We start from the raw sequence: 26,784 nt of genomic DNA, 5'->3' as shown, positions 1-26,784 counted from the left end.
TTCTTTGTAACTGCATACTATAACCATAACAATAACTATGGTTCAATTCCAAATAAGTTGGGGCTGGTGATATGAAACCTAAGCAATAGTAATGACTACTCTGAGACAATGAGGAAAAACATTTATGATACTAACAATTTTAGGGTCATTTTTAACATATACATGATACGTCATACTATAATAAAAACAGATTGATGGAGGTTCATAAGAAAGGAGTTGAAGGTCTTCCATTTGATTTTAGTTAATTATGTTCTTGTATGGACATGATGTCCACTTTACTTGGGAGTGTTGTTGTTCGAGACTTTTTGGCCTCTTCTTCAACGTCTGATGTTGTTCTTTATAACTTTTTGGAATTTAGCAATTACTTCTGACCAACTATTTCTATGGAGATTTTCTTAGACTTCTTTCTTATACTTAAATCTCTCTATGCGGAGATTGGCCCTCGAGTGCAAAGGCAGAAACTCGTAATTTTTTTTATAACAAAAACAGAAATTAAAAAAATATAGCACTTTAAGATTTCGGAGAAACGCTTTGCCTTAAGATAAAATGTTCTTGACAATGCAGTGTATGTATCAAAAATATGAATATTATGGAATGATCATATGTAAACTAAATAAAATGGTTCAATCCCATGCGAAACATGGGTAATTTACCTAGTTACTAAAATAAAATACTTTGAAACTTTTTTGTGAGTTTTTTTTTTGGGATTCCGTAGCAATAAATACTATTCCTTTCATTTTAATTTGTTTATCGTATTTTGATTTGATATAAATGTCATGTTAAAAACTAAAAAAAAAAAAGGAAAAAAATTATCATTAAAAAAAAAACATATTCGTTTTTGAAAGGACTAAAAAGGAAAAATAAATGAAAGGATTACGCTATTATTTTCTAAGTGGGCTTTTGGTCTCATAGTATCCTTCTCTTTCAAGAAGCAGTTATAGGCCCAACTTCTTTAATTTCTTGTGTTGACGGAAAGAGCCCTCGGAACGCTCCACTGACCGGTGAACTGCGGATCTCCGGTGGATTTTAGGTTTGCTGAGGTAGCGATTCAGAGAAAGCCTGGTATTCTGTTATTCTTATTCTTACTAGTTTCTCCTTTTTCTCTTCGAAATGAATTGCTCGTTATTTGCTTAGGTTTTGTCTTTAATTAATATCTGAAAATTGTCATACATATGAGGTGTTCGATGAAATTCCTCTATGAATGTATTTTAATGTGATGTTTCTGAAATGAGATTGTTATTTCCGCCATGAAAAGTCAATCCTCACTAGGCTTCTTTTCTAGTTTTATGGCCTATATAATTTGGATTTTGTAGTTTTCAGTTGACAGTTACTGACTGTTTTGGTGAGTGATAATAATAGTTACGTCTCAGGAGATTATCATGCCTTCAAGCTGGTCGAAGAAATCCCTTAATGAATTTATTTGAATGTTACGCTTCTGAAGTGAGAGTATGGTATAACACTCTATTCGTAGTGGTCGAATAAGTCCCTGCTCCACTCATTGGCAATTTAGCTGAACTCATGACTTCTCCTGGGGGTTTGGTAAATGTTATTTCTGCTGACTTAAACAAGTTTGTGAAACCCAAAATGCAGATTGAGAATCGGCATAATCTGTAATACTTGAAGATCAACAACCAATTCCTCTTAGAGCACTTAAACCTTTCTTTTTCCTTTTCGATTTTGGTTTTCATTTTCCTAATTAGCTAGTCTTTGCATCTTGAGAAGGTTTAGGAATGGTTGTTGTTGCTCATCATTTGAGCTTTTTTAATTGGTCATATATCTAATTGTAGGAGTTAATTTTACCCTTTTACCCTTCATTATATTACATATCTACATCGGAAGAAACCCCTGCTTGTCCCCATTTCCCCTGAAGTGCGAACTACCTAAAATCTAATGATCAGAGATTGTAAATTAACTGCCTGCTTGTGAAACTCAACGAATGATGTCGAAATTATTTGATTAATCAATAGGTGAGAAATCGAGCAAGTTGACATGCTATTCCATGTTTTTTTTTTTTTTTTATGTCAAGGGAAACCCGCAGCCGCTATCCTTTGGGTGCGCACAGGGTAAAACCCCCGCTCCTATGCAATAGCTCGCAAACCACATAGGAGAGGTAACCCGCACTAGGCAATCCCGGTGCAACGAGCTCGACCCAGAAGGCAAACCCCTTGCTTTCGCTAGCAAGGGGTTTCGAACTTGAGACCTCCAACATGGAAGTCCCAAGCCCAAACCACTAGCCACCCCGAAGGGTACATGCTATTCCATGTTAATAAAGAATAAAAACATGGATACAGTTTCTATGGAAGACCATATGGAGGACATGCTCCTGCTAGAGTACAACAAGGCATAACAATAGGTTGGTTATATGCACATGCTTTAATTGTTCATCTTATTTTAAAATTAGTCATCAGCCAATTTTCTAAGATTATATCAGGGTCATTTTAAAAGTGGTCCAGTTCTTTTCATTTAGAAGTAGAACTGAAAGATCTGCTTCACCTGTTGGTACTAATGAAATTTGAATTGATTTTCTTGCTAAAAATTGACATTTAACAAATTCTTAAGGAGCATATGTTGCCAGTGAAAGGAATAATGCAATATGCTCGGTTTGAGTCTAGGGTCTATCGGAAACAACCTTTCTACCTCCCAAGGTAGGGGTAAGGGCATACACCCTACCCTCCCCAGGCCAGATACCACTTGTGAATTACACTATGTAAGTTGTTGTTCTTGTTGGCCAGTTCCTGTGGTTCTTCTTCTGCCATCTCTCCATCAGATAAGGAAAACTGAAATTAGTTCCTGGAGCTACTGACAGAAAAATTATGCTGAAGAAGAGTGTAAAAGTGCTTAGACAAACTGATTCAGAATGTGAAATAAAAGTGCTTAGACAAACTGATTCAGAATGTGAAAACAAACTGTCTGAATTGATTTTATTAGTTGATAATCTGTATTTGTCATTTATTTCCTTAAAAACAAAATCTTCCCCCTTCTTTGGATCAAAAAGGAAAATCACTTTGTACACCCAAGGGACAGCCTAGTGGTCAATGAAGTGGGTTAAGCACCACGAGGTCTCAGGTTCAAATACTAGCCCAGCAGAGACAAAAAAACTATGTGGTTTTTTCCCATATGTTCTAGCCTTTGTGACATAGTTACTAGTACCTGTTGCTGGTGGTAGGTAACATGTATCCCGTGGAATCAGTCGAGTGGACACCATGATTATCAAAAAGAAAAAAAAAAGGAAAATCACTTTAGTTGTCTTCCCTTCCTTGAGCAGTTTTCCTTTTTGTAGCCTAGAGACTAATCAAATTTTCAGTCACAAAGTGGCATTGCATTTCCTACTCAACTGTTGTAGGTGTTTTTCCCGAGTATTAGTCACAAACCATTATGTTAGATGTCCTAATTCTAGAATTAATACTTGGCAAGTTCGTCTCCCATAGTGGAAAAAGAATGTTGCTGTTGTATTATTTTTTTAAACTGAAATTTGCTGCTGTTGTATTATTGTCTAGTTCTTTTTCTTATTTGGCATGTTCCGGTTGTATTATTGTCAAGGTCTTTTTCTTGTTTGGCCTACTGATGTGGCTTTTGTCATGTCATCTCCAATTTCAGCTGATTGATAGAAGTCATCCAATGGAAGCTAAATTCTTCCGCTTTCTCAAGATTGTTGGAGTTGGTTTCAAGGCTAGGGCAGAATCAGAAGGTCGTCTCTTGTACCTTAAGCTGGGTTACAGCCATGAGGTTGAGCTGACCGTGCCCCCTGCAGTTCGTGTCTTCTGTTTCAAACCCAATGTGGTTTGCTGCACTGGGATTGACAAGTATAGGGTACATCAATTTGCTGCTTCTGTAAGGAGCTGTAAGCCTCCTGAAGTTTACAAGGGCAAAGGTATTATGTACATTGATGAAGTGATAAAAAAGAAGCAGGGAAAGAAATCAAAATGAGAACCATTATTCATGGTTCTTTCTTGGGCTTGGTTCTTTTTATGATGCTAGACAATTTTCCTTTAATTATCTTTCCTATTTGTAGTTTTGTTCTCTAACTGCTTGAGTACTTTAAAAAGTTTAGAGTTGCTTCCTAATGTAATTTTGTTTTCCGACTGCTTGAGTACTTTTAGAAGTTAGAGTTGTTGAAGGTCTTTACCTCGGTCACAGAAGTTGCTAAACATCTCAATGACAGTTTTTGTATCAATTTTTTCATCCTTTCAAATGCTACAAATAAGTGAAGGACGGTGTTGATGAATTTGTGGTCTTTATATGCACAGATTGCTCTCTGCTTCTATAATAAAAATTTGTTAAATTTCATCAAAGTTTTTATAACGTAATAAAAGCGTGTTAAGGTAGTCAGAGAATGCTCGGAACATATAGCAATATACGTATGAGTAAATCTATGGTGCACGAAAGTAGAATATTATTTTTCTCCAAGTTTTTATAAAGTATAATAATTTGTTAATATGATCAGAAGCCATCCTTGAATTTCAAACTGGTATAATTTTCAGTCATGCATTAGGATTATAAGTATCTTGAGGCAATATGTTTTTTGAAATTGTTGGGTGCCAACTGCCAAGACCCTATTAGTAACTTCAATAATAGAATATTTTTGCTACAAACAATGATACATTTTTGACAAAACTTAGCTTAAAATATACATTTTTACAAGAAAGAGATCACTTCCTATTTTGAGTCTGTTGGTGGCAATTTGTAACGGCACATCAGACAATTTGGATTTTTAAGAAGCCAAGTCTCAATGCAGCCAAAATGAAAACTGTGATGGCAAGGCATGATGTATGCTTCTTGTTCAGGTAAGTAACTCCCCATGCAAATCAAACACTCATCTATCAATTCGTTTTCTGGAAGTTGTACTCTCTGTAAGAACTGCATTCTTGATCTAACCTATTTTCAACCCATATATTTTAATGTCATGTTTGATATGTCATGATCTACCAAGCCAAAAATCTTAGTTTACACTCTACAATGTCACCTATTAGAGCTTTTAGGAAATTATTCTTTTATATTAAATTTCATCAAAATTATCATGAAGTACTGGATTAATGATTTCGTTAATGTGTTTAGAACCTATCCTGGTATACATATTAAGTTAAAGAGCTAACTAAAGTAATAAAGCAAGTGATGTACAAGAGTATTGAATTTCCCTAAGAAATATGTCTTAAATTTCAATCAATCATTGTAAATACAAGTTTTTCTAAGCTACGCATGAACTTTTTTACGGGACAAAAAGGAAGTTCAAAAGTTCAAAAGACCCCAATAGGTCCCGCCCACACCGTGTATTTATGCTTAGAATTTTTTTTTGTGAATTTAGAACTCATAAACTCAAACTTCTAGCTCCGGCTCTGAAGTCTCTATCGCTGGCAACTTATAACGACACATAGGGCAACTTGGATCTTTAAGGATCCATGTCTCAATGCAGTTAAAATGGAAATTGTGGTTGCAAGGCATGTTGTATGCTTCTGAATCAGGTAAATAAGTCTCCATGCATATGGAACATATGTCTCCAGTCAGTGTATCATCATGGTTTGGCAAATTTACTTTCTTTAAAAATTGAATCTTTGATCTTACGACAGGTAGTGACCTAAACTCCTTCCTAGCTTGCTCAATAAAAGACTCTTTTAATTCCCTTTCATAATTCTCATCATAACACATGCTCCGCACAGATATGCCATTCACAATATTTTCTATGAAATATTCTATCCATTTAAATTCTTCGTATAAAGACGATGATCCTCGTTGTTTCACTCTCATGATCTTGTCATGAACTGATTTCCAAAGTAACTCCGCAAAATATTCTCTATCTGCTGCAACAATTCTTGTTTTCATAAGTTCAAATTCTTGCAGATTTACGGATACTTGCTTGACAAATATCAGGTTTACGATAATTTCATCCAAATATTCGTGTGGAGAACGTGTAACAATGTTGTGATGAGTGTATTCCAAAATTTGTTTGATTAAATCATCCTTGTTAGCTAATATTTTCTCAGTACGATTAATCCACTTAACCCTTTCTAATTGATAAGGAAAATTAGTTCCCAAAAGCACTTCATCAATTTTATCCCACGATAATGACTTGTACATACAATAACATGTATTATCACAATTGAACTCTTCCAAAGTGCTCTCACCATAATTGTAAGCATATTTGACTATTAAATTAATCTCCACGTTAAAATCGTCAACTGGACAATCTCCTATAGAATAAACAATTTCAGGAGACACACGAATTTCACTATAAGTGGATGGCTCCATTATTTGATGAAATTAATTAAATTTATAAAAGCTTTAATATTGATTATGAAAGGTTGTTGACCTTCACCATTAATTAGTATTTATAGAGAAAAAGGCTAGGGTTGATTTTTTTTTAATTGTTTTTGTGTTGGATTAGGATTTTTTTTCTGCTTTATATAGTCATCAATCTTTCTTAATACTTTTCGATTTTGATTTTCAATTTCCGAATTACTTAGGATGTAAAACTACAATTATGGTAAGTTAGATTTGTAATATGTTTTGCCTTAATAATTTCCTAAAGAAAACATGAAAAGTTAGGCTTAGCTTCCTTTCCCCCTATGATACCCTTTCTAATAGCGAATTGAGTTTTTTACTTATGAAAAAAAATAACATTATTAACCTTTAATTAAACAAACTCATCTAAGATCATTGTATATTAATTTATTTATTTTAGCATAACTTTGATTTTGACCCGTGTGATTTCCAGACTAGCAGTTGCCGTCCTCAATTTTATCAAATTGATGCATTCAAACCCTTTATCTAAAAGATGCGTCAATTTTTAAAAAATTAAACTCAAAGACCTAATTTGTACTTCTAATATTGGAACTTAAACTTATAAAAAATAAAATCACATTACTTGGAGAAAACGGTATTTTTTTTCCTTCTCTTTTCGTTAATGTCGAATCGAAATAGCCTGATTTCCTTCTCAAGATAATTTGGCCATCTTTTCTTGCTAAACAAGTCGATTTAATATCCTGTACAATATTTTAGTTATCTATAAATATAAGTCATTAACGATCAAATTTTAGTTATTCTTATTATCTTTTTTTAGTTACATTATTATTATATTTTGCAATTGGTATTTAAGAAATCGAAGCAATGGAATTGGAAGTAGGTAAAGGCCAAAACGAATCTGCTAATGCTGCTGTAACTCCACTTGTAACTACTTGTGGATGGAAGAGGTCCATTGATGGTCGCTTTATGACCAATTTGAAGGATTTTGTGAGTACCCCAATGGCTGATCACAAGGTTTGCTTCAAAAATACTATTGACGAGGTACATTTATTATATCTTGGCTTCAAAAATAGTAGCTAGTATTTTGTTTTTTGTTTGAAATTGGTGTTGTTGGTTTGTAACAGAAGGTTGAAAATTTTCGAAAGCAAGTTCATAGGCTTAAAAGGTGGGAAAAGTTCTGCGACCATCCAATGGCTGCCCGCAGAGGAGAATCATCGGACATGACACACGCATATGCAGCTTTTGATCAATTTTATTAGTATTTCAGTTCCCTTTTGTTTTTTTTTTCCTTCAATGGCATTCCTTGAGTTACCTGATCAAAAGTTTGCAATTTTAGTATAATTAAAGAGGTTCCGTTTTGGAACCTAATTATTTTTGAATTTTTACCAAGAATTTGCACTTTGTTTTATTATAACGTTATGTGTATTTACAAACTATAATTTATAAGTATGGTATACGTATGTAAAATCACAAATTAAATACTATCTAGCAATTTGGATATATGTGGTTTTGTCAAACACAAAAAAAACAACCAAACAACTACTTATTTCATTACCCAAAAATAGTTTCTCAGTAATTCAACTTCATAAATAGAAGGAAAAAAAACAATGAAATACTAATAGTTATGAGTAGTCAGCAAACTTATGCACCACTAGTCATATTTACATCTTTATATAATCAAACTTTTTTCCCGAGTTAAAAGGAAAATAGATTATTTATTTTTCTATTTGATGTTTGATGGTTGCATTGAAGGTAATTGCAGCGAAGCCTTCAACGAATGATGTCATATTCGATTAGTCATTAATAGGATGGTCATTGGCCGGGATTGACCTCAAGTCACAAGGCTGAATTCCCTCACTTCTACTAGCAGACTAAGTGCAATTCTATGCCCTCTAAGGATGCACTCTTTATTATATTCATTATTTTTACTAGTTTCTTATACATGATTGTTTCCTCTTCATATGGGTCTACCTCTGATTCAAATGTCTCATCATTGCACCAATATAGTAAGAAAGTAGAATTACTTTTTTTTACACATAAATGACTCATTGATGGTCTTCACATGCTTACTCGTTGATGGTCTCCACATGCTTAAAGGGTCTAAATTTAATCTCAAGTCTAAACCGTTGATTGTCTCCACATACTTAAAGGGTCTAAATTTAATCTCAAGTCTAAATTGTTGATGGACAAAATTATTTTCATTATCACACTATACATAACAGAAAAAAAATAAGTAGTATTTATCAAAATTTAAATTTAATACTTATCATAAAAATTTATCCCTAATTCATAAATGCCTAAACTGTGTAAATGATAAAATGCCATAAATAGTCCTTTTAACTATATGAGTAGGTCAAAATTGGTTCCTTAACTATACTTTTGTTGGATTTTGTCCTTTAACTATTTAAAATTTTATCAGTTTTGGTCCCTTAACTATATATTTACCGATTTTAGTCCTTTAAGTATTCAAAAAAACTTATCAGCTTTGGTCCCTTAATATACACTTACCGGCTTTAGTCTTTTAAGTATTCAAAAAAACTTATCAGGTTTGGTCTTTGTCTTTTTAAAAAAAATACAAATAGCTTAGATTTATATTAACGAAACTCTTCGTGAAATTAAATCTTTAACCCATTTTAAGTTGTTTCTTTATCCCCGCTACTTTTTCTTTAAATTACTCTTATGAAAAGAACAATAACTTCAACTATTCAAAATAAAATCAACGAGAAAAGAAGATATAACTCCTAATTTTATTCAACGGAGAATAAAATGAAGCATATAATTGTTGCTAATGACTTGAATATGTTGTGTTCCCTTTTTTGAAGGTTAACGGTTCATAATCAACCCAAAATTTGTTAAATTTATTTTTCATACAAAAGAAAAATAAGAGATTTAAACTTTTTACTCAAATCTCTACGTAAAATAAATGAATAAAATAATAAAATCAATCTATTTTTTAGAAAAAAAGAAAAAAAAAGTTGCAAATCTACAATTTTATAAATTTCAAGTTCTGAAAATTAAACACATTCCCTTCAATAAAGTCATTGGAGTGCAGATTTTGAATTCAATTGTTAATAATTTTCTTTCTTTTTATAATAAAGTTTAACATATTTAAATCATTAGTAGCTAATATGCTTCATTTTATTGTTCATTGAATAAAATTATGACATATATTTTCTTTCCTCGTAAATTTTATTTTGAATCGTTGAGGTTAAAGTTCTTTGCATAAAGGTAATTTGAAGTAAAAGTAGAAACAACTGCAAATTTAATTTCTCGAGACATAGATTCTGTTAATATAAATCTAAGTTATTTGTATAAAAAATGGACAAAAATTAAAACTGATAAGTTTTTAAATACTTAAAGGACTAAAATCGATAAATATATAGTTAATGACTAAAACGAGCAAATGTATAATTAAGAGACCAAATTACATTCAACAAAGATATAATTAAAAGACCATTTTAGACATACTCCTATGATGAAGGCAATATACATTTTCTCTTGTTAACACTTTTTTAATATTCACAAAACTGGTTTTCCTTCTCATTGGTGCTCCTTTCCCTCAATTAGTTGATTTTGCTTTGATAGAATGAATCTAAAAGGTTTCAAATTCAAATGTTTAAATATGAAAAAAAGTTCTACAGGAGGTTATTTTCGATAAGTATCTGAATAAGTGGCCAATGAACACGACAAATAAGAGTACTATTAATAATGTACGACTATTTTTTTTTATATATATATTATATTTATTTTTATATACAAGATAAAGGAGGGAAAAGGCCAAGCAAGCTCCAATAAACTAAGCAGCAGAGTGACCAGTGTTGAAGCTCGGATAGATTCCCTATTCCCTGTTCAAAGAGTTGCTATTGTTAAAATCAGAGATTAGGCGAAAAAAAAAAGTTTAAAAATGTGGAGACAATTCCGAAAATTTAGCAGTAGCAGCAGCAGCTTCAGTGCAAAAGAGAAGAAATGGGATGCTCTGATCATCGGCGGTGGTCACAACGGCCTTACAGCTGCCGCATATCTCGCTCGTTCCGGTCTCTCCGTTGCCGTTCTCGAGAGGCGCCATATCATAGGCGGTGCTGCTGTCACTGAAGAACTCATTCCTGGTTTCAAGTTTTCTCGTTGTAGTTACCTACAAAGCCTCCTTAGACCCTGCGTTATAAAGTGAGATCTAATTATTGCAATCATTTTATTGTTAGTATTGATTTATTTTTCTTCAATTATTGGGAATGCGTTATGATTAATAGAGAATTGGAGTTGAAGAGACATGGATTGAAGCTACTGAAAAGGAGTCCTTCATCATTCACGCCTCTTCTTGACGGACGCTATCTTCTGCTTGGTTCTGACAAGGAGCTCAACTATTCTCAGATTTCAAAGTTTTCTAAATCTGATGCTGATGCTTATTCAAGGTTCAGTATTTATTTTTATACTGGTCGTTACTTCAACTTCAATGCATTTTCTGGAAACTTTGTTTGCTGCAATTTTATTTTTAAAGGACAAAGAGAAACTTGTTAAATAATCATGTTTACTACGCGAGAGTTGAACCTTGAGCAATTCATTTTGTCGAAAAAACATTTAATTATTTTAAGGCGATTTAAATGCAACAGTGTTGATGTGAACTAGACTATAAGATGAAGGAGATACATAGGTGTAGAGCCATTTATGGTGGATTAACTCCTATAAATTAGTGAGAATACTTTGGTGAAACTCAGATTATGACTATGATTGGGAAATAGATATGGCATGTAGCTCGCATCCAGATCACTGGAATCAGGCTCACCTTTCTTTAATACTGAAATCTCATGTGTCCATTGTTCTTGACACTTTCAAGATTGACATACTCAAGAAGGAGAACCCAAGGGTGCTTCACATGCTAACTTAAAGGCCAGAAAAAGATCCCTGCCAAAATTTCCAGGTTTGGAACTTGATGATAATTTAGCGGAATTTAAGGATTGAGCTCACTTAGCACCCTAAAGTCTGTATGAGAATTCATATATTAGTTCTTTCTGCTCATCATTTTTGTCTATTACTATCATATTCTAAATTTTTGAGTTAGCAAGTGCCACCTAATTATAGGTATGAGAGTCAACTTGACAAGTTTTGCGAGTTTATGGACCCACTTCTGGATTCGTCTACACCAGAAACTCTACAAGGCTCTTCACATCTCAATACTCGTATGAGGCACAAATTGCAAAATTCAGCGTTTTGGGCTAATTGTCTCCGTCGAGCACTCCACTTGGGACAGAAAGACCTAGTGTAAGATGTTCTAGATGGTCCTGTTTGCATAATTTCACCAAACTTATTATTATCAGTTGGACAAACTAGGGCAACATCTACTCTAAAATAGTATGAAGACTCGACTTCAACTGTCATAGTCCATCCTTGTTTAATTGTTTCCACTGAACTTTTCAGGGACTTGATGGACCTTTTACTCGCCCCAGCTTCGAAGGTTTTGAATAACTGGTTTGAGGTTGCAAATTTTTTACTATTAATTTTCTTTTACTTGGTCTATCAGTCTGCTTAAAATAATTCTGTTTCATATATGAAGTTGTCCCAAGGTTGTAGATTGTGACCCAATCAATGCTTTCTATCAATAATTTGTGTTGAGCATGCTTTTATCGTTAGATAGTGTTGGGAACCTAAGATGAGGAGTTCTATAGCTTCTAATTTTGAAGGCTAATTATCATTGTAGTAGAAAGTTTTCTGTTGATTTGTATCTTTCCAGATTTTTTATTCCAATTGTTTCCTTTATCATTTTTGGCTTTTGTTTTGTCACAACTTGTCTTAACTAGATCAGAAGTAGCTCCATCTGTCTTTATTGGAGTGGAGGAGGTTGTCTTGTTATTTTATCTTCTTTACCACCAATATTCAGTTATTCTTTCCTCAATCGATTATAAATGTCTTCTTCAATCAGGTGAAATGTGTTGTGGGGGAATGGGGGGATGGGGCAGAGAAGCGTAAATGGTAATGTCTCATTAAAATTCAAAACAAACAGAATCTTTGAAATGAACAAGAATTTCAATGGATAGAAATCACTTTCTTCTGGTGTATGTAGTAATTAATCGTGTTTGTTTATGGAAGCTGCTACTACATGTTCTTATGCTGTGTAATTCTTGTCATGAAGTGTGTTCGTCTAAAGACTGAACAATTTGTTGCATTCCTCAAAATACATTTTGAAAAATTCTCTCACATCTTAATCATCATCCCTTCTGGTGTCACTAACTTACTAATTCTGTGTGCTTGCTGAAATATCACAGGCAGATGTTCTGAAAGTAACTCTTGCAACTGATGCAGTGATAGGGTCCACGGTAAGCTTTTTTTTTTTTCATGTGTGTTGTCCCCAGAATGTGTTGAGTCATGCATGGAGGAGCAGTCAATCGCTGCCTACATTGTTTGGAATGTATATCTAGGATCCACATATATATGATTCGGCATTGCTGAAAAGTAATTTTTTGCTGTTCTGCATTACCATCTATTTAGTGAAAATGATTGGATGTTTTAACTGAAATCTGTGCTTAGTTACGGGATCATGTAAAAGTCATGTCTTTGCAGCAAATATCGGAAGTTTCACATGGCCCATGGTTTAGAAATTTCTTTTCAGTTATATGCATATATCCACCATACATTTACTGGCAGTTTTCCATCTGCATGAAGTAGCAGGCTTGACTACCTCTTGGACCACTCTGAAATTTTTACTGAGAACATGTAGGATTAAGAGTTTTTGAGTCTCTAGTCAGGCAGGAAATAGAAACAGGTCCTTTTAGTGTTCCTCGGGTTTTGTCATTCTTCACATTCTCATCAATTTAGTGTATCCTTGTTTGTGTCATGGCCAAATGCCAATTCAATGAAATTTTGATTAATATTCTTTATCACATCAGTTTCAGTTTGCTTCATACTTACTCCTCTCCTCCTTCTTTTCCTGTTCATCTGTCAACTAATTTATAAATTCATAGGCAAGTGTTCATACGCCTGGAAGTGGATATGTATTGCTACATCATGTGATGGGAGAATCTGATGGTGATCGTGGTATTTGGTCGTATGTATACAACACTGCAAATTTTTAACTACTTTCGCATTTTTGTAAAATCATTTGTTTCATTTTATCTGAAGGATTCTGCTTTGGAGTAGTTGCTTTAAATGTTCCAGTTATTTAATGAAATACACATTGAATTAACAAAGAGTCCTATTTTATTTTCTTTGTTTTCAATCTTTTTAAATATAGGAGCATTTACTAACTTTGAACCTATAAAAAAAAGACCCTTGACTAACTTTCAGAGTTTTCAGTGTTCCATTTTTGTCATACTAGCAAATAGTTACATTCTAATGAATTTAGCTGCTTATCATAGCTTAAGCAAAAGCAGTAAACTGTTCTTTCTCTTTTCCTTTATGCGGTGCCCACTTAATCCACTATGCTTGGTATCCCTCGTATCCATCTTCCTTAATCCCCAAGCCAAGGCTTTATGTGAGCCCACATATTTGAATTATTGCTCCTTACGTTTTGACTATTTAGAGATGGGACACGTTTGCTTCTACCTTCAAAATCTTTATTAACTTAGGCAATCAAAATATATTAGGTCATGTTGTTTTTGTTTCAAATCCAAAGTTACCTTTCTTAAATTGACTGGGTGGTTATCATGTTGTCCTCTCTTAGTAAAATAAATGTTTGACAGCTGTTTTTACATGTAGGTATGTTGAAGGGGGAATGGGCTCCGTGTCATCGGCTATAGCTGCTGCTGCAAAGGAGGCTGGTGCAACCATATTGACAAATGCCGAAGTATGCTTTCGTTATGCGTTCACTACCTCTCCACTGTAAAGAGAATGAGTATTTCGGCTCAGAGTTATTTGCTTTTGAGAATCTGACATACATCTAGAGCTTTAGATGCTTTCTTGGTGAATTTGCTTTTTGGGGGTGGGTGGGGGTGGAGGAGTTGATTTCATTGTATTTGTTGGTTCTATCGTTTATCTTTTTATTATTTTCATTTGCACCTTGGGGTTATGTGGGAAAAATCCACCTATATTTCTTATGGCCGAAATACTGTCCTCGTTCCCCAGGCCTTTTTGTTAATATATTAGTGAAAATTCAGTATGACTGAAGGCATATGGCAGATTATGTAGAACATTATGACTTGTTCCTTCCTCTATCACGTTTTAAAATAAAAACTAAGAAAATCAAGCTAATAATTTTCTCTTATATTTTCACAACTTTCAAAAAATACTTTCTCTTTCCTTGATTGTGTTTGAAGTTGTCTTTTGAAGGAAACATTTCTTTTGTCGATGTAGGTCTCGAAATTGATGATTGAAGACACAGGCAGAGTGCATGGGGTTAGTTTCACTAGGTTGTCTTTCCAATAGTTTACCTTTTTTAACAAGTCAAAGTTGATCTTGATGTGGCAAATTGGATGGAATTTTTTAGGTATTGCTGGCTGACGGAACCATATTGCATTCTTCTGTTGTTTTATCGAATGCCACACCATTCAAAACTTTCATGGTAAAAAATTGTTCCTCTTCTTTTATTTGAACAAATTTAGGCTAGCAGTGGCACATTATTACAAAATATCAGAGAAAAAGAATCCTATTTAAACAGTGTCCTCTGACTACGTGTCTCCCACAATCCAGGATCTTGTGCCAGATGATGTGCTTCCTCATGATTTTCATAAAGCTATCAAGTGCTCCGATTATCGCTCTGTAAGCTTGCATATAAAGAATTATCATCCTTGATTGTTCTAAGATTCAGTTGTTATGTTCTGGTTCATCCTATGCCAATTGTCTTGTTAAATACCCTTACTCATCAAACAATTTTTTTAAGTACATAATTGAATTCAGCATAGAGATAACAGGTTCTAACTTCTAACCATGTAGATAGGGGTGGTAATTGGGCGGGTTGGGTTAAATTTGGGCGGGTCAAATGGGTCAAGACCCAACCCAACTCAAATTTGTTTGGGTCAAAACGGGTTAGTAACGGGTCATAACCCAACCCGTCCAATTTTTACCAAGTTTTAATAACTTTATTTGTTATTTTATAAGTTGTTAGTACCTAATAAAATTATTATTTTTGAAGTTTTTTAATAATATTTTGACAAGATTTCTCAAAAATCAATTTGGTCTACATATCAACCCAATTTTTAATGAGTTGAAATGGGTTGGGTTGAGATGGTTGAGCTAACAAATGGGCGGGTCAATAACCAACCCAAAACTAAATGGGTTGGGTCGGGTTGGGCTTGATTTTGCCAGGAATGTCGCTATATCGTGTGTTGAAATGATGGTGCTTGTCCATGCCACAACATGAGATGTCAAACCATTCTTCTTTCCTGTTCTTTCTTCTTTCCATTGATATTTTTTTGAGAAAATTCTTCTTTTCATTGATATTGGCTACATAACTGCTTCATCTAAGGATCCCTGATTGAAGGATCTCAGAGTTGGCATTTTGGGCTGCATCTCACGTTTCTTCTTTCATTATTCATTTCTTTCTCTTGCAAGTTCTTGGTAATGAGTCCTCAATAGTGCTTAGAGATTTAATTCACAGGCATTAGGCATATCTTTTTTTTTTTTTTTTGGAAATTAACCTTTGGTTTCTTATATTTTTTGACGCTGCAAGGACCAGTCTTAATTATTCTTTTTAGTAATCCTACTACAGCAATACAGCATTTTGTACTTGCACATCATAAACTTTCAGCTTTGGCCTGCACTCTAAAACTGACAGCACCTTAGCTTTCAAAGCCTCCCTTTTATGATTTTGAGGGACCAAATAAGACTTGGCCTAATAACAGGAATATATGATCTTTACAGTTTGATATGACCTTAAGCGAAACATTCTTAGAGAGATACCTGATGGTCATGTACATGTTGTAGAAGTTACTAACTTAAAACTCAATTTCCTCATAAGGTTCATGTCCGAGTCTCTTTACTCCTGTTGCATATAAATGGCTCAATCGTGAGAGGCTTAGGTTGATTTCATTTGTAACATTCGTCTTGCTCTAAAAAGTTCAATACTGATTAATGATTTAGGCCCTAAACATTATGTGATGAAATCTCATCTCTTGTTGTGGTCATTATATTGGATACATTTGGTTGTTAATATTTGGTATCTGAAATTTTAGGGGATTGTTGATTCTGGAACGGTACTACCAAAAATTAAATTGACCATCAACATATTACCATAATTTTCAGTGCTGCAGTTCAGGCTAAACATTTCTAGTTTGGTTGTTAATCTTTTGTACCTGGAATTTTAAAGGTTCATTGTTTACTGAAATAGGCTACTACAAAAATCAATTTGGCCGTTGACAGATTGCCACAGTTCCAATGCTGCAATTTAAGTCATCCAGATGCTGGTCCACAGCATGGTGGTACCATTCACATAGGGCCAGAGAGGTATTCACTTAGAGTTATCCATTTCAGATTCATTTTTCTTCTGATCTGCATGAGTTGATTCATTTATGTAACCCAAGTACAAATAAACAAGAATATGAGTTAGTCTCCTAGCCTGTCATAAATCCATGAACACAATCTTTCTGAAAATATGTGGATAACATGACACTACGAGGATACACAAATAATTCATTTATCCTGTATGTAGGTCTTTTTTGTCTTATAGACAAGTTGTTTACTGGTGAATAGAGAATGTCAGAATTGAGTGGAATGGATTTAGAAGATTGACATTGTATTGAGGCTTAGTTGATTGATTGTGCATCTTGTTTGGGTCAAATCAGCTGTTTAGTTTGTTGCTCATTGGATGAGCAAAAGTTAAAAGCTTACTTCCATGTCAAATAGGCAAGAGATATCTTATTCCAATCTGTTAAATTGACTAGAGAGGGAAGCTCGAGTGGTAAACACCCTCCACCTCCAACCCTGAGGTTGTGGGTTTGAGTTACCAAGGGAGAAAAATGTGGAACTCCTAGGGAGGGGTAAAAAAAATCAGTTAAATCTGATGGTGATGAGCTTTGAGTTTTTAAACACATAACAAGAAGGTTTGCCCACAATCCATCTTTCTGATGCTGACATTGAACAAATTATTATAGGTGTCATCATTCTTGCCTTTCCTGTACCTTATAAAATTGTTATTTCAATTATGATTCTAATCCAAAGACAACTATATAATTCTGGTGCTTGTAGTATAGAAGAGATGCACAGTGCTGCACAGGATGCTGAAAATGGTTTACCATCTCGACGGCCCATAATTGAGATGACAATTCCTACTGTCTTTGACAAGACAATCTCTCCATCTGGTACTCAAGTTTGCTTCGTAACGTGTTTATGCAATTATCTGTTTGACAGTAAACTGCTTTATGATTTTCTATGGTGATATCAAGTTTTTGATCTGAAATAGTGAATATGAACATTTTAAAAGCAAAGTTGGACTCATCTAGAGGTTTGGCAAGCTCTTAACCCCCTGAATGTTCACGCGAGGGTAAAGTAAAAAAGAGTAGAGTTAACTCCTCCATAGGTGGAGCATTTGCCACCTACACGCTTTACACCTTTGAGATATTTGTCTATGTGTTGTGCTCACTTTATGCTTTGTGTTTTTTTGCCCTTTATACACCTAGAACATTTTCTCTAAAACTTCTTTGAAGTATTTGATTAAAATTTATGTAATATGGTGTTGTTTTAAATAGTAATTGGGTGACTTGGAATATTATGTACATATACTATTATATTTTTCCCCATTATGATTAGATTAATGTTTCTACATTCTTTGCCTTTTTTTTAATTTAATACAATTATTAACTATCTTCAATATTTATTTCATACTTGGACATATTTTAACTTTATCTTTTACAATATTGAACAAAGCTTAGGTTCTTGTAATTCAGTTGCTATGTTTATATGCTTTGCTTCTTTCCTATATTCTCAACAAGGGTAGTAGGGTTTATTGCAGTATACCCATGTGGGTTTTACATTTGCTATGTACCTCCCTTTGTGGAATTCCTAAAGTACTCCTTATGGTTTTAGTAGCAAGTTGATTTTCATTTTTCTTGTCCATATTTTTTCTTTCATCTGGAGTCAAATTATTATCTACGTCATCTCAAATTAATCCTAGATAATAAATCTTAAACCAATTCAACGTGAAATAAGTGAAATTAAGACTGAAATCTTTATACAAAATCTGAATTTACGTAAAAAAAAAAAAAAAACTTCTGTGATGATGACTTTAGCTAAGTTGACAAAGATAGTCTTATGTTTAGAACAACGTGCACACGCTTTTGGAGGGAAATGAGCTAACACTGTTTGAGGGGTTAGAATACTGGATTTCTAAAATCACATAGGGGTTTTAGGCTATTTCCTCAGCATGGGGGAGGGAATTCTAAATGTACAAACATGACAAAATAATATTCAATAAACAATAGTATTGTGTTATTCTCATTCAACAGAATAAGACAGATGTTGTTTCTTGTGGTTTTCGATCAATGCTAGAACTTACAGATATTCATTATTGTTTTACCTAGGAAAGCATGTGATTGGTTTATTCATCCAGTACACACCTTATAAACCCTCTGATGGCAGCTGGGAAAATCCTGTATATAGAGTTAAGCATCTCTGAGTTACATTCTTTTTTTTTTTGAAATTATCTCTGAATTACATTCTTTCACCCACTTTTTTCAAGTCATCTATTTCTTTTCCTTTTTCCTAGCAGGAGTAGGAGTTCTTTCAGATTTATTCACAAAGTTCTGGATCCATCCTGGTTGCATTTTTATGCATCACATATTTCATGTTTGTGATTAATAAAAAGTTACTGTTGTAGGAATCATTTGCCCAGAGATGCTTTAGCATGATAGATGAATATGCTCCTGGATTTAGCTCATCAATTATTGGGTATGATATGTTAACTCCTCCAGACCTCGAAAGAGAAATTGGTCTGACAGGTGCGCCACTGCTATCCTCTTGCTCACTTATCTTCAGCAATAAGATTAGTTGGAATGACCTAATATATGTATCACATTCCAGTGGCACTTCATTGAGTAATTCTCCTTTAACATGAAATGTGTGTACCTTATTAATGAACTTCTGTGCTACAGACCTTAAATGGGTTCGGATGTGAGTCCAATCTGTTTACTGAATTACACTGCACACCCAGGATAGAAAATCTCCAAAAGGCATTGTTGTCGTTAAGTTGCCACAACACTGTCGAGCTTTATTGTAGTTCAACGACTGTACCAAATAGTATATTCACCACACAGGATTTCAATCATGTTCATAGCTTAATCTTCCTGTAAACTAACGTTTTGTGATCAACTGACCTGACTTGTTTCTTGTTGAAGCATCAGTGTTTCACAGTAGGTTATAAGTACCAGCATACTACAATCTTGGAAGATAATACGAAACCTGATGTTTGGTTTATTTGAGTCCAGTTTAAGAAATTTGTGGATTCGTTTAGTTATGAGAACGAATGACTATAAGCTGGAGCATGCTTTATAGTCCCTGCAAACTGATATAGCAAATGCTGATGTGTTGTATTATATCTTGACAGGAGGCAATATATTCCACGGATCCATGGGATTAGATTCTCTGTTTTTAATGCGGCCAGTGAAAGGATGGTAATGGTTCTGAAGACATTAGTCCTTGAAGGACTCAAGTTCATAAAATGATGATTTTTGCTATTATCTTAACGTTGAAATGCAGGTCAAATTATCGGACTCCAATTGAAGGCCTATACTTGTGTGGCAGCGGGACACATCCTGGTGGTGGAGTAATGGGCGCCCCAGGACGCAATGCTGCTCATGTTGTGATTGAAGACTTCAAGAAATCATGAAGCTGCTGGGAGAGAGCAAGAACAACTTTCTTGTGATTCTTTTGACGAGTTCAATCAGTTAAAATAAGGACATCTAGTCTAAAACACGCTAGTGTTATAGCCAAATAGAAGTTCACCTCGTTTTATTATTATTGCGAATAAATTGCTTAAGAGTCTATTTATAGTCTATTAAATACTGAAGTCGGTTTGACTGATCACTAGCGCAAATCTCTTCGATTGAAGAATCTTCAGAATGAGTGGATCCCCTCAATGTAAAGAATAATGTTATGCTGGGAACGGGAAAATAATAATAATAGAAATTAATTCAAAGGCAAACGTTCTGCGGCTTGCTTTCTTTTGATAAGTTTAATGTTCGCACCTTTGAGAACTTTGGTAACTTTACAACTTATCAAAATGAAAGATATGGATTCAAAAACATTAAAAAAAAAAAAAAGCCTATATGATTTATTCTCATCTAGTAGCACGTACCCAGTGGATTAGTCAAGATGTGCATAAATTGATCCAAACACCACCATTATCCCAAAAAAAAAAAAAAAGAGGAGGGTAACACTGTCAATTTAAACCATTAGTTCTACAATTCCAGGTGTGCAAAAGCGGTTTCAGGAGCAAAAATAGTCGTTCCCTTAGTTCAGTAAAATAATTGCTCACATTAGCTAATCAAGTTTCAACATACAAGGCAGGTATTTTATAAGAGTATAAAACTTGATCACACTTTCAGCTTGGCTTTTGCAACTAACACTGAAGGATCCTATAAAGAAAATCCGATAACTCAGAGAAGGGTGTATCCAGCTATGATTACAAATCGAGAAGTCAGTTAACATGCCACACTGAAAAAGTATATATGTCATATTCTCTATAGTACATTTTCAACACTAAGATATGGTAATGTACAGAGGAACCATGTGTTATCTAGCCCACCAAGACGGAATAGATTTGTTGATCAATGTGCCAGCACTTGTGGTTGACTCCAATCTGCAATTAAATAAGAATTATTCTCTAAAACAATTTACAAGTTTTGCACATAAAGCTGGAAATGCAAAAAAAAATTTAAAAAAATCATGACAAATGCAAGTGAGTGAGAGAGAGAGAGACAAACTTTGAAATCTCTTCAACTGCTCTCACAACTTCAACAGAATCTGTTTCTAGCACTTGACCACCTAAAATTATTTCATCTAGAATGATATGCATCTGCAGAAGACAATCATCCATTAGACACAACAAATATGCAGATTGATACCCCAAAAGGCAAGAGAAATAGCACTTGTAATGTATTGCATAGGATGAAGTTTGCTGTAAAATTGTGAATGTGCCCAAGCTTTTACTACTAGAGCTTTATTAATTACCTATGTTACAGAAGTGACCATTTGTTAATTAGAAGTTATAACAGTTAAAAGTCCCAATGGTGGCGAATATTGGGAAAAGTGGAATTGTCTGGAAAATAGGAGTCCATCTAAACATCTTATGCATTGTAATGATCAGAGTTCGTCATTGAGGGAGCATGAAAGTTCTGCAACTAATTAGCAACAGAAGTTGATGTATCCGAATTGGTTTCTACATACGGATATTTATGTTTCAAAGATAAGTATATAAAATACAACAAATAGGTTACTGCAACACTCTTACCTTGCTATAATTGAATACTACATCAAGCTCGCATACACTTCTGAAGCATTTGTCCAGTGTTTCTACAAAAACTGCTATAAAGAGGACAACATCATCACTTAAGTATAGTTAAGGAGACAACTTAAACATGAACTTAAAAATGTGTTTTCCCACAATAAAACTATGTAAATAGTGGAAACAAATACCTTGTATTAAGTCGAGCATGGCCAACTCATTCTCAGAGTTATCAAATAGAAAGACAAAATATAAGGTAGCATAGTGCTTATACACGAGCCTTGTATCCTGGAAAAGATATAGTAATGGCTATTAGAATAATTTACTCTTTATGATTGAGATTTGAGAGTATAAATTACTCTTCTTAAGTTGTACATCACAAAAGAGGAGTACACAGCCATTAAAAGCAGTGTAGCATGTAAACTGTTGCCTAAGTGATAGTCTCCATGGGACTGCACTTGTCCTATTTTGGTCCATCATTTATCCGGTTTTAATCAATATTAATTAGCAAAAATCTTACAATTCAGTTGGAGTAAGTTTCCTACATGTATGTAGTTACTCACTTGATGGAAGAGGATAACTAACATAAAACAAAGAAACCAAAGGTGAGGGTAGAAAAATAAAAATTTCTTCCACAAATTTGCACAGCACCAAAGCATTATAAAGTGTCCTTATTATGAAAATCCTCAAGTTCTAAGATCATAGAGTTATGTACAATCTATATACATAATTTTCTCACATAGCAAAGCCAGCACAAGCATTAGATAGAGGTGCAGAAGGATACTTTCATAATCCGTATAGTAAATGTTGGAAGAAATACTAATTAAAAATTGCCAGACAATCAAGTAATTACCGGACCAAAAATTGCCCCTAAGCTCCGAATAAAATTGCTCACATTGTCAGGCCTGTTGCTTAAGACTGAAAAATGAAATCCAAAACGAAGAAACAAAAACTCATCCAACTGAACGAAATCTCAGTTTAATCAAATTGCGTGTTTACCTGCGTAGACGTGGCGGATGAGCTCTTGTTGCTTCTCCACTGGCTAATTCCAATCCCAACAACAAAATTCAGCAAAAATTAAACAGGATTGAATCAAAGATAGATCTTAGAAATAGAAAAAAAAAAAGATAATTATGAGCGACAAACCTGGAATTCGTAAAATTTCGAAAGGCGAGGCTTGCCGAAGGTGTTAATCACCATTACCGCCTTTATCATTCTTCCTGTAAATCTCACAACAGAACTGGCCAAGCTACTCTTTTGTCTCGCTCTCTCTGTTCAATAATTGTAAAATTGAATAAACGTAAATCACAGTTTGGTCCTTTATTTATTGATAAATTTTATATTAGTACTTATAATATCTAATTAAACCCATTTCACCTTGAATTGATAGAATTGTTTACATATTTTTTTTCTTTTCTTTTTCTTCACTTGCATCAGCTAAATCAATAGTGATTCGGCTTACTTTCTGACATGACTCAAACCCATAATCATTTAAGCAAATCTGACTTGTATGTGTACACATTTCCCCCCGTAAATACGGGGATTTTATTTTAAGTAATTAATGCACTTTTTAACTAAACATAAGAGTTTGAATGTAGTAAAATAGGGTTGAGTATTTTGCATGTCAAGTAGTTGAAAAATCGTAATATTCATGAAAATGAAAAGACAAGTGGACCAGCATAGAATGAAAAATTTCTAATAGTTAAAGATCAAATTATAAAATCGATATTTCTAATTATAACAACAAAAAAATAATACATCTAGTAAAATCTCATAAATAAGGTTCGAAAAGGTAATGTGTACATGAATCTTATCCTTATCTTATAAGAATATGGATATTATTTCAGATAAAACATCAACTCAAATAAAATATATTAAACAAATAAAAAATATATTAAAGAATAGCAACAAATAATACGATAATTAAAAGTACAATCAATAAGTGCAACCAAACAACATCCAATGATTTAATCATATATTACTATATAAGAAGAGGGAATAAGTATTCACCACAAGTCAACATGTGTTCCAATAAGAAGAGGGAATAACCAATATATTTATAAAAAAAATGACATATAAAATAAAATGGAGAGAGTATTGGTTTTTCAAAATGGAAAAGGACAAAACACATATAAAATTAAAAGACATATAAAAAAAAGTTGGTTTAACTCTCAAACATAAAAGTAACATATGTTATTAAAAACTTTAATAAAAAGTACTATAATTTACAATAAATAATAACTTAAAATATCTACAAGACAACAAAAAAAAAGACTAATTTTTGTACTGCTTCTGTCACATAAATTAGGATTGGGATGATTCTAAAATTTTAATTTTGGTTATACATTATAAAATAGCCGAAAAATTGAATAATATAGTTTTTTTTTAAATAACCGAATGAATCGTCCTATCGATAACCCTAATGTTACTTCTACTCTGTTTATTTTTACTTAAATTTAGAAAGATATGCTTCCTTTCTACCCTCAATCTTATCGCTACATTTATTTGCTATTTAAAATTGAAATTAAAAAGACAAATGACAAATAAGTTTTTATATTAGCTCACTTATGAGCAAAATATATTATAACAATCTTTACTAATTTTATAACAATACATAAACTATACTCCCTCCGTCCCATATTAGATGGGCACTTCCAACTTTACACGGTGATTAAGAAATCATTAATAAATTGGAAGACTTCATCATTTTGCCCTTTGTTTATATCAATGTACATTGAAATGAGTTACAAAAAATACACATACAATATAGGAATAGTCATATTAATTGTAGGGGTAAAATGGAAAGAATTAATTAATTATATCCTAATTTAATAAGTGCTCAAATAATATGAAAAAAATATTTTTAGTAAGATTCTCATCTAATATGGGACGGAGAAAGTAACAATATAACTTTATTAAAGTTGGGCTCGGGCGCTTTCTTTACTAGTATATATATAAAAGAGAACCTCTCCCTAGACCCGCCTACGTGGCACTACTACAAACAAAGATTTCCTTTTAATTTATTTTATTTCCAAAACTAGCCTTCTCTTTCATGAAGAGTTGCGACTTTTATGAAGAGTTGTGACTTTTTTGAAGAGTTGCGACTTTTATGAAATGTTGCGTCTTTTTCGAAAAGTTGTAATTTTTCCAAAGAGTTGTGACATTTCCGATAAGACACAATAAACATTTGTTCACACTACCCTTTATTGTTTATAAATAGAGGAATTTCCTCTCATTTTAAAATAACGAAAATTTTGAACTTCTTCTTCTTCTTCTTTCGGAAAATTAAATATTTGTGTACTTTGCTCCTGTTGAATGATTGACACCATTGTTTTTGTATCAATACACTGGTGAATAAAATTGTTCTATCCCGAGAGGATGTATTCCTTTAAACCTCGGGTACTAGAGAGGAATAATTTCCTTGAGGGGACACTGTGCATTTAGTGGGCTCAATTTTTTCCATTCTGTTTCATTCTATTGTTATAGATTCTAGTATGTTTTTTACAGTTATTAATTTATGCTTATATTATTAATTGTTATTTTTGAGTACATGCTTTAAACATTGTTGTTTGTATTCAAGCAAGTTTTCTCTACTGAAATTCTTTAAGGTACAATAAAAAAAGCCCTTACAAATCTCTAATTTCTTCATCAACAACGTCATCACTTCACATACAAGGACAAGATTTTGTGTTCTTTAGAAAATCCTCTAAGAGTTAATAACTTAGCATGCCCATATTTTTTGATTTTTATGTTGTTGTTATATATTTTTACTACGTTTTTATCAGTGGATATTATGAGTACTTTAAGAATTGAAAGTTGATTAAAGTGTTAGTTAATTTTTTGAGGTATGTTATTTCAAAACATGTAAAAATTTCTAGTTAGAATGATTTGTGATCATCATTGGATAAATCATAGTTTACTCTGTTTAATGTATGTTTTTTTTCTCGCTGTTTTGTTGTCTCCTTAAAATTGTATTGATTATTTTTCGTTTGGTATGTATATGATCTCACTTGGACAAACCTTTCGTCCTTTTAATGTTTTTCTTTTTTTCCTTCTCATTTGGCTCTTGTAAAAATTTTTTGTGTGAATTATGATTATTTTCGACAAGCTTAATTTGAAGGTTATGAAACAAAACCTGCTCTAAATAAAAGTAATATCTTAAGCTACAAAAGATATGTCTATTAACATAAATTTATTGTCCTTCATGTCCCAAGTCATTGCTGAGCGTTTGAGTTATCTGGGTTAGACTCATTTTTAATTTTTTAATGTTCGAGAATATTTCTTTAACATGAGTCCAAAATCCAACATTTTGATCTACTTGTACTTTCATAATACAACAATTATACATACATATTTCTGAAAATGTCGTAAAGTTGCATTGATGAAGCATCTAGAAGGGCCTTCAGAGCTGTAGTTTAATAAAGAATGAATTTCTAAAAAGGGTCAACAATATTTTTTTGCTGTTGTTTCAAATTTATTTTTTTTCTTCTATAAATTTTGTTAGAGTAATAAAGTAATAATAACGAAAAGTGGTGTCCGTTTGACCTCAAGTAGATTGTCTCTAAAAAAAATTATTTATGTTGTTGTGGTGTACATTTTTAACAGTCTTAACTTATTTATAACTAATATTAATTATCGAAAACTTTCACCTGATTTTTTTCACAAGGAGTTATTCTAACCATAAAATTATCAGATTCTATATTTTTCATGTAAAAAAAATAGAAAAAATGATGTTTAATCACTACATAAAAACATCACTCAGTTTTAACAAGACAATTATATCATCACATAGCTTATGATAAATTATGTAAAAGATAAAAATGATTAGATATGAAGATAATTTTAATCATTCATTATATATTTACAATTTTTGAGATATGTGATAATGTCAAATCATTTAATTTTTATTGAAATGTTCTTAAAACCTACTAAAATTTACATTTTTTTTTCTTATAACAGCTGATTATTGAAAAAGTTGTTCAAAAGTTTAGAAAGATTATTTATTTCGTGCGGGTATTTCTAATTCTTGACCTTCATACGTCAAAAAAGGGGGAAAATTGCACTGTATGGCCTTTGTGAGGCCACTTATTAAATTTTATGATTTTTTTCTTTGGCAAGCAAATTTAAAATGGGAATAAAATTTAAATGTCGGTCTTCAAACGGCCATTTGTGCAAACCTCCTAACC

The 26,784-nt window shown here is 33.0% G+C and overlaps 4 protein-coding genes across 5 annotated transcripts; 3 read left to right on the top strand and 1 right to left on the bottom strand.

The window, feature by feature from the left end:
* The first annotated feature begins 916 nt into the window (after positions 1 to 916).
* On the top strand, positions 917 to 4,015 carry LOC125822643 (60S ribosomal protein L6, mitochondrial-like). The gene is made up of 2 exons (XM_049502066.1): positions 917 to 1,062; positions 3,598 to 4,015. The coding sequence occupies exon 2, from the start codon at positions 3,619 to 3,621 to the stop codon at positions 3,925 to 3,927; it is 309 nt and encodes a 102-aa protein (XP_049358023.1). The 5' UTR covers positions 917 to 1,062; positions 3,598 to 3,618; the 3' UTR covers positions 3,928 to 4,015.
* A 3,086-nt stretch (positions 4,016 to 7,101) lies between these two features.
* On the top strand, positions 7,102 to 7,496 carry LOC125822781 (uncharacterized). Its single transcript, XM_049502239.1, has 2 exons — positions 7,102 to 7,278; positions 7,362 to 7,496. Exons 1-2 carry the CDS (start codon positions 7,102 to 7,104, stop codon positions 7,494 to 7,496), a joined length of 312 nt encoding a protein of 103 aa, XP_049358196.1.
* Positions 7,497 to 10,007: 2,511 nt separating this feature from the next.
* On the top strand, positions 10,008 to 20,269 carry LOC125822433 (uncharacterized). Its single transcript, XM_049501828.1, has 16 exons — positions 10,008 to 10,401; positions 10,485 to 10,646; positions 11,314 to 11,493; positions 11,650 to 11,707; positions 12,495 to 12,545; positions 13,191 to 13,273; positions 13,924 to 14,011; positions 14,518 to 14,559; positions 14,651 to 14,725; positions 14,854 to 14,922; positions 16,490 to 16,605; positions 17,347 to 17,459; positions 18,678 to 18,757; positions 18,974 to 19,094; positions 19,700 to 19,766; positions 19,852 to 20,269. The coding sequence occupies exons 1-16, from the start codon at positions 10,142 to 10,144 to the stop codon at positions 19,979 to 19,981; spliced, it is 1,695 nt and encodes a 564-aa protein (XP_049357785.1). The 5' UTR covers positions 10,008 to 10,141; the 3' UTR covers positions 19,982 to 20,269.
* Positions 20,270 to 20,720: 451 nt separating this feature from the next.
* Positions 20,721 to 22,882, bottom strand: LOC125822153 (AP-3 complex subunit sigma-like). 2 transcript variants are annotated; one of them, XM_049501532.1, is made up of 7 exons: positions 22,745 to 22,882; positions 22,598 to 22,640; positions 22,452 to 22,516; positions 21,790 to 21,886; positions 21,605 to 21,678; positions 21,078 to 21,169; positions 20,721 to 20,953 (listed from the first exon to the last, which is right to left on the bottom strand). In XM_049501532.1, exons 1-7 carry the CDS (start codon positions 22,811 to 22,813, stop codon positions 20,887 to 20,889), a joined length of 507 nt encoding a protein of 168 aa, XP_049357489.1. In that variant the 5' UTR covers positions 22,814 to 22,882; the 3' UTR covers positions 20,721 to 20,886. The 2 variants fall into 2 exon arrangements, with proteins under 2 accessions (XP_049357489.1, XP_049357490.1); XM_049501533.1 differs by having other exon boundaries at positions 21,605 to 21,675.
* Positions 22,883 to 26,784: the final 3,902 nt, after the last annotated feature.

This window comes from Solanum verrucosum, unplaced genomic scaffold, assembly GCF_900185275.1.
Source record: "Solanum verrucosum unplaced genomic scaffold, falcon-dt-bn FXZP01000103.1, whole genome shotgun sequence".
In the NCBI taxonomy this organism is placed as follows: Eukaryota; Viridiplantae; Streptophyta; class Magnoliopsida; order Solanales; family Solanaceae; genus Solanum; species Solanum verrucosum.
Note: the sequence above shows the minus strand (reverse complement) of the source record. Positions and strands in the feature narration are given on the sequence as shown.

Excerpts from the sequence above, each read along its gene's own strand:
- LOC125822643 (XM_049502066.1), top strand. The coding sequence starts at position 3,619 with ATGGAAGCTAAATTCTTCCGCTTTCTCAAGATTGTTGGAGTTGGTTTC.
- LOC125822781 (XM_049502239.1), top strand. The coding sequence starts at position 7,102 with ATGGAATTGGAAGTAGGTAAAGGCCAAAACGAATCTGCTAATGCTGCT. Across the intron at positions 7,279-7,361 it reads TCAAAAATACTATTGACGAG|AAGGTTGAAAATTTTCGAAA; the intron begins GTACATTTATTA and ends GGTTTGTAACAG.
- LOC125822433 (XM_049501828.1), top strand. The coding sequence starts at position 10,142 with ATGTGGAGACAATTCCGAAAATTTAGCAGTAGCAGCAGCAGCTTCAGT. Across the intron at positions 16,606-17,346 it reads ATTCACATAGGGCCAGAGAG|TATAGAAGAGATGCACAGTG; the intron begins GTATTCACTTAG and ends TGGTGCTTGTAG. Across the intron at positions 19,095-19,699 it reads AAGAGAAATTGGTCTGACAG|GAGGCAATATATTCCACGGA; the intron begins GTGCGCCACTGC and ends ATATCTTGACAG.
- LOC125822153 (XM_049501532.1), bottom strand. The coding sequence starts at position 22,813 with ATGATAAAGGCGGTAATGGTGATTAACACCTTCGGCAAGCCTCGCCTT. Across the intron at positions 22,517-22,597 it reads CATCCGCCACGTCTACGCAG|TCTTAAGCAACAGGCCTGAC; the intron begins GTAAACACGCAA and ends TTCATTTTTCAG. Across the intron at positions 21,679-21,789 it reads CATGCTCGACTTAATACAAG|CAGTTTTTGTAGAAACACTG; the intron begins GTATTTGTTTCC and ends TCCTCTTTATAG.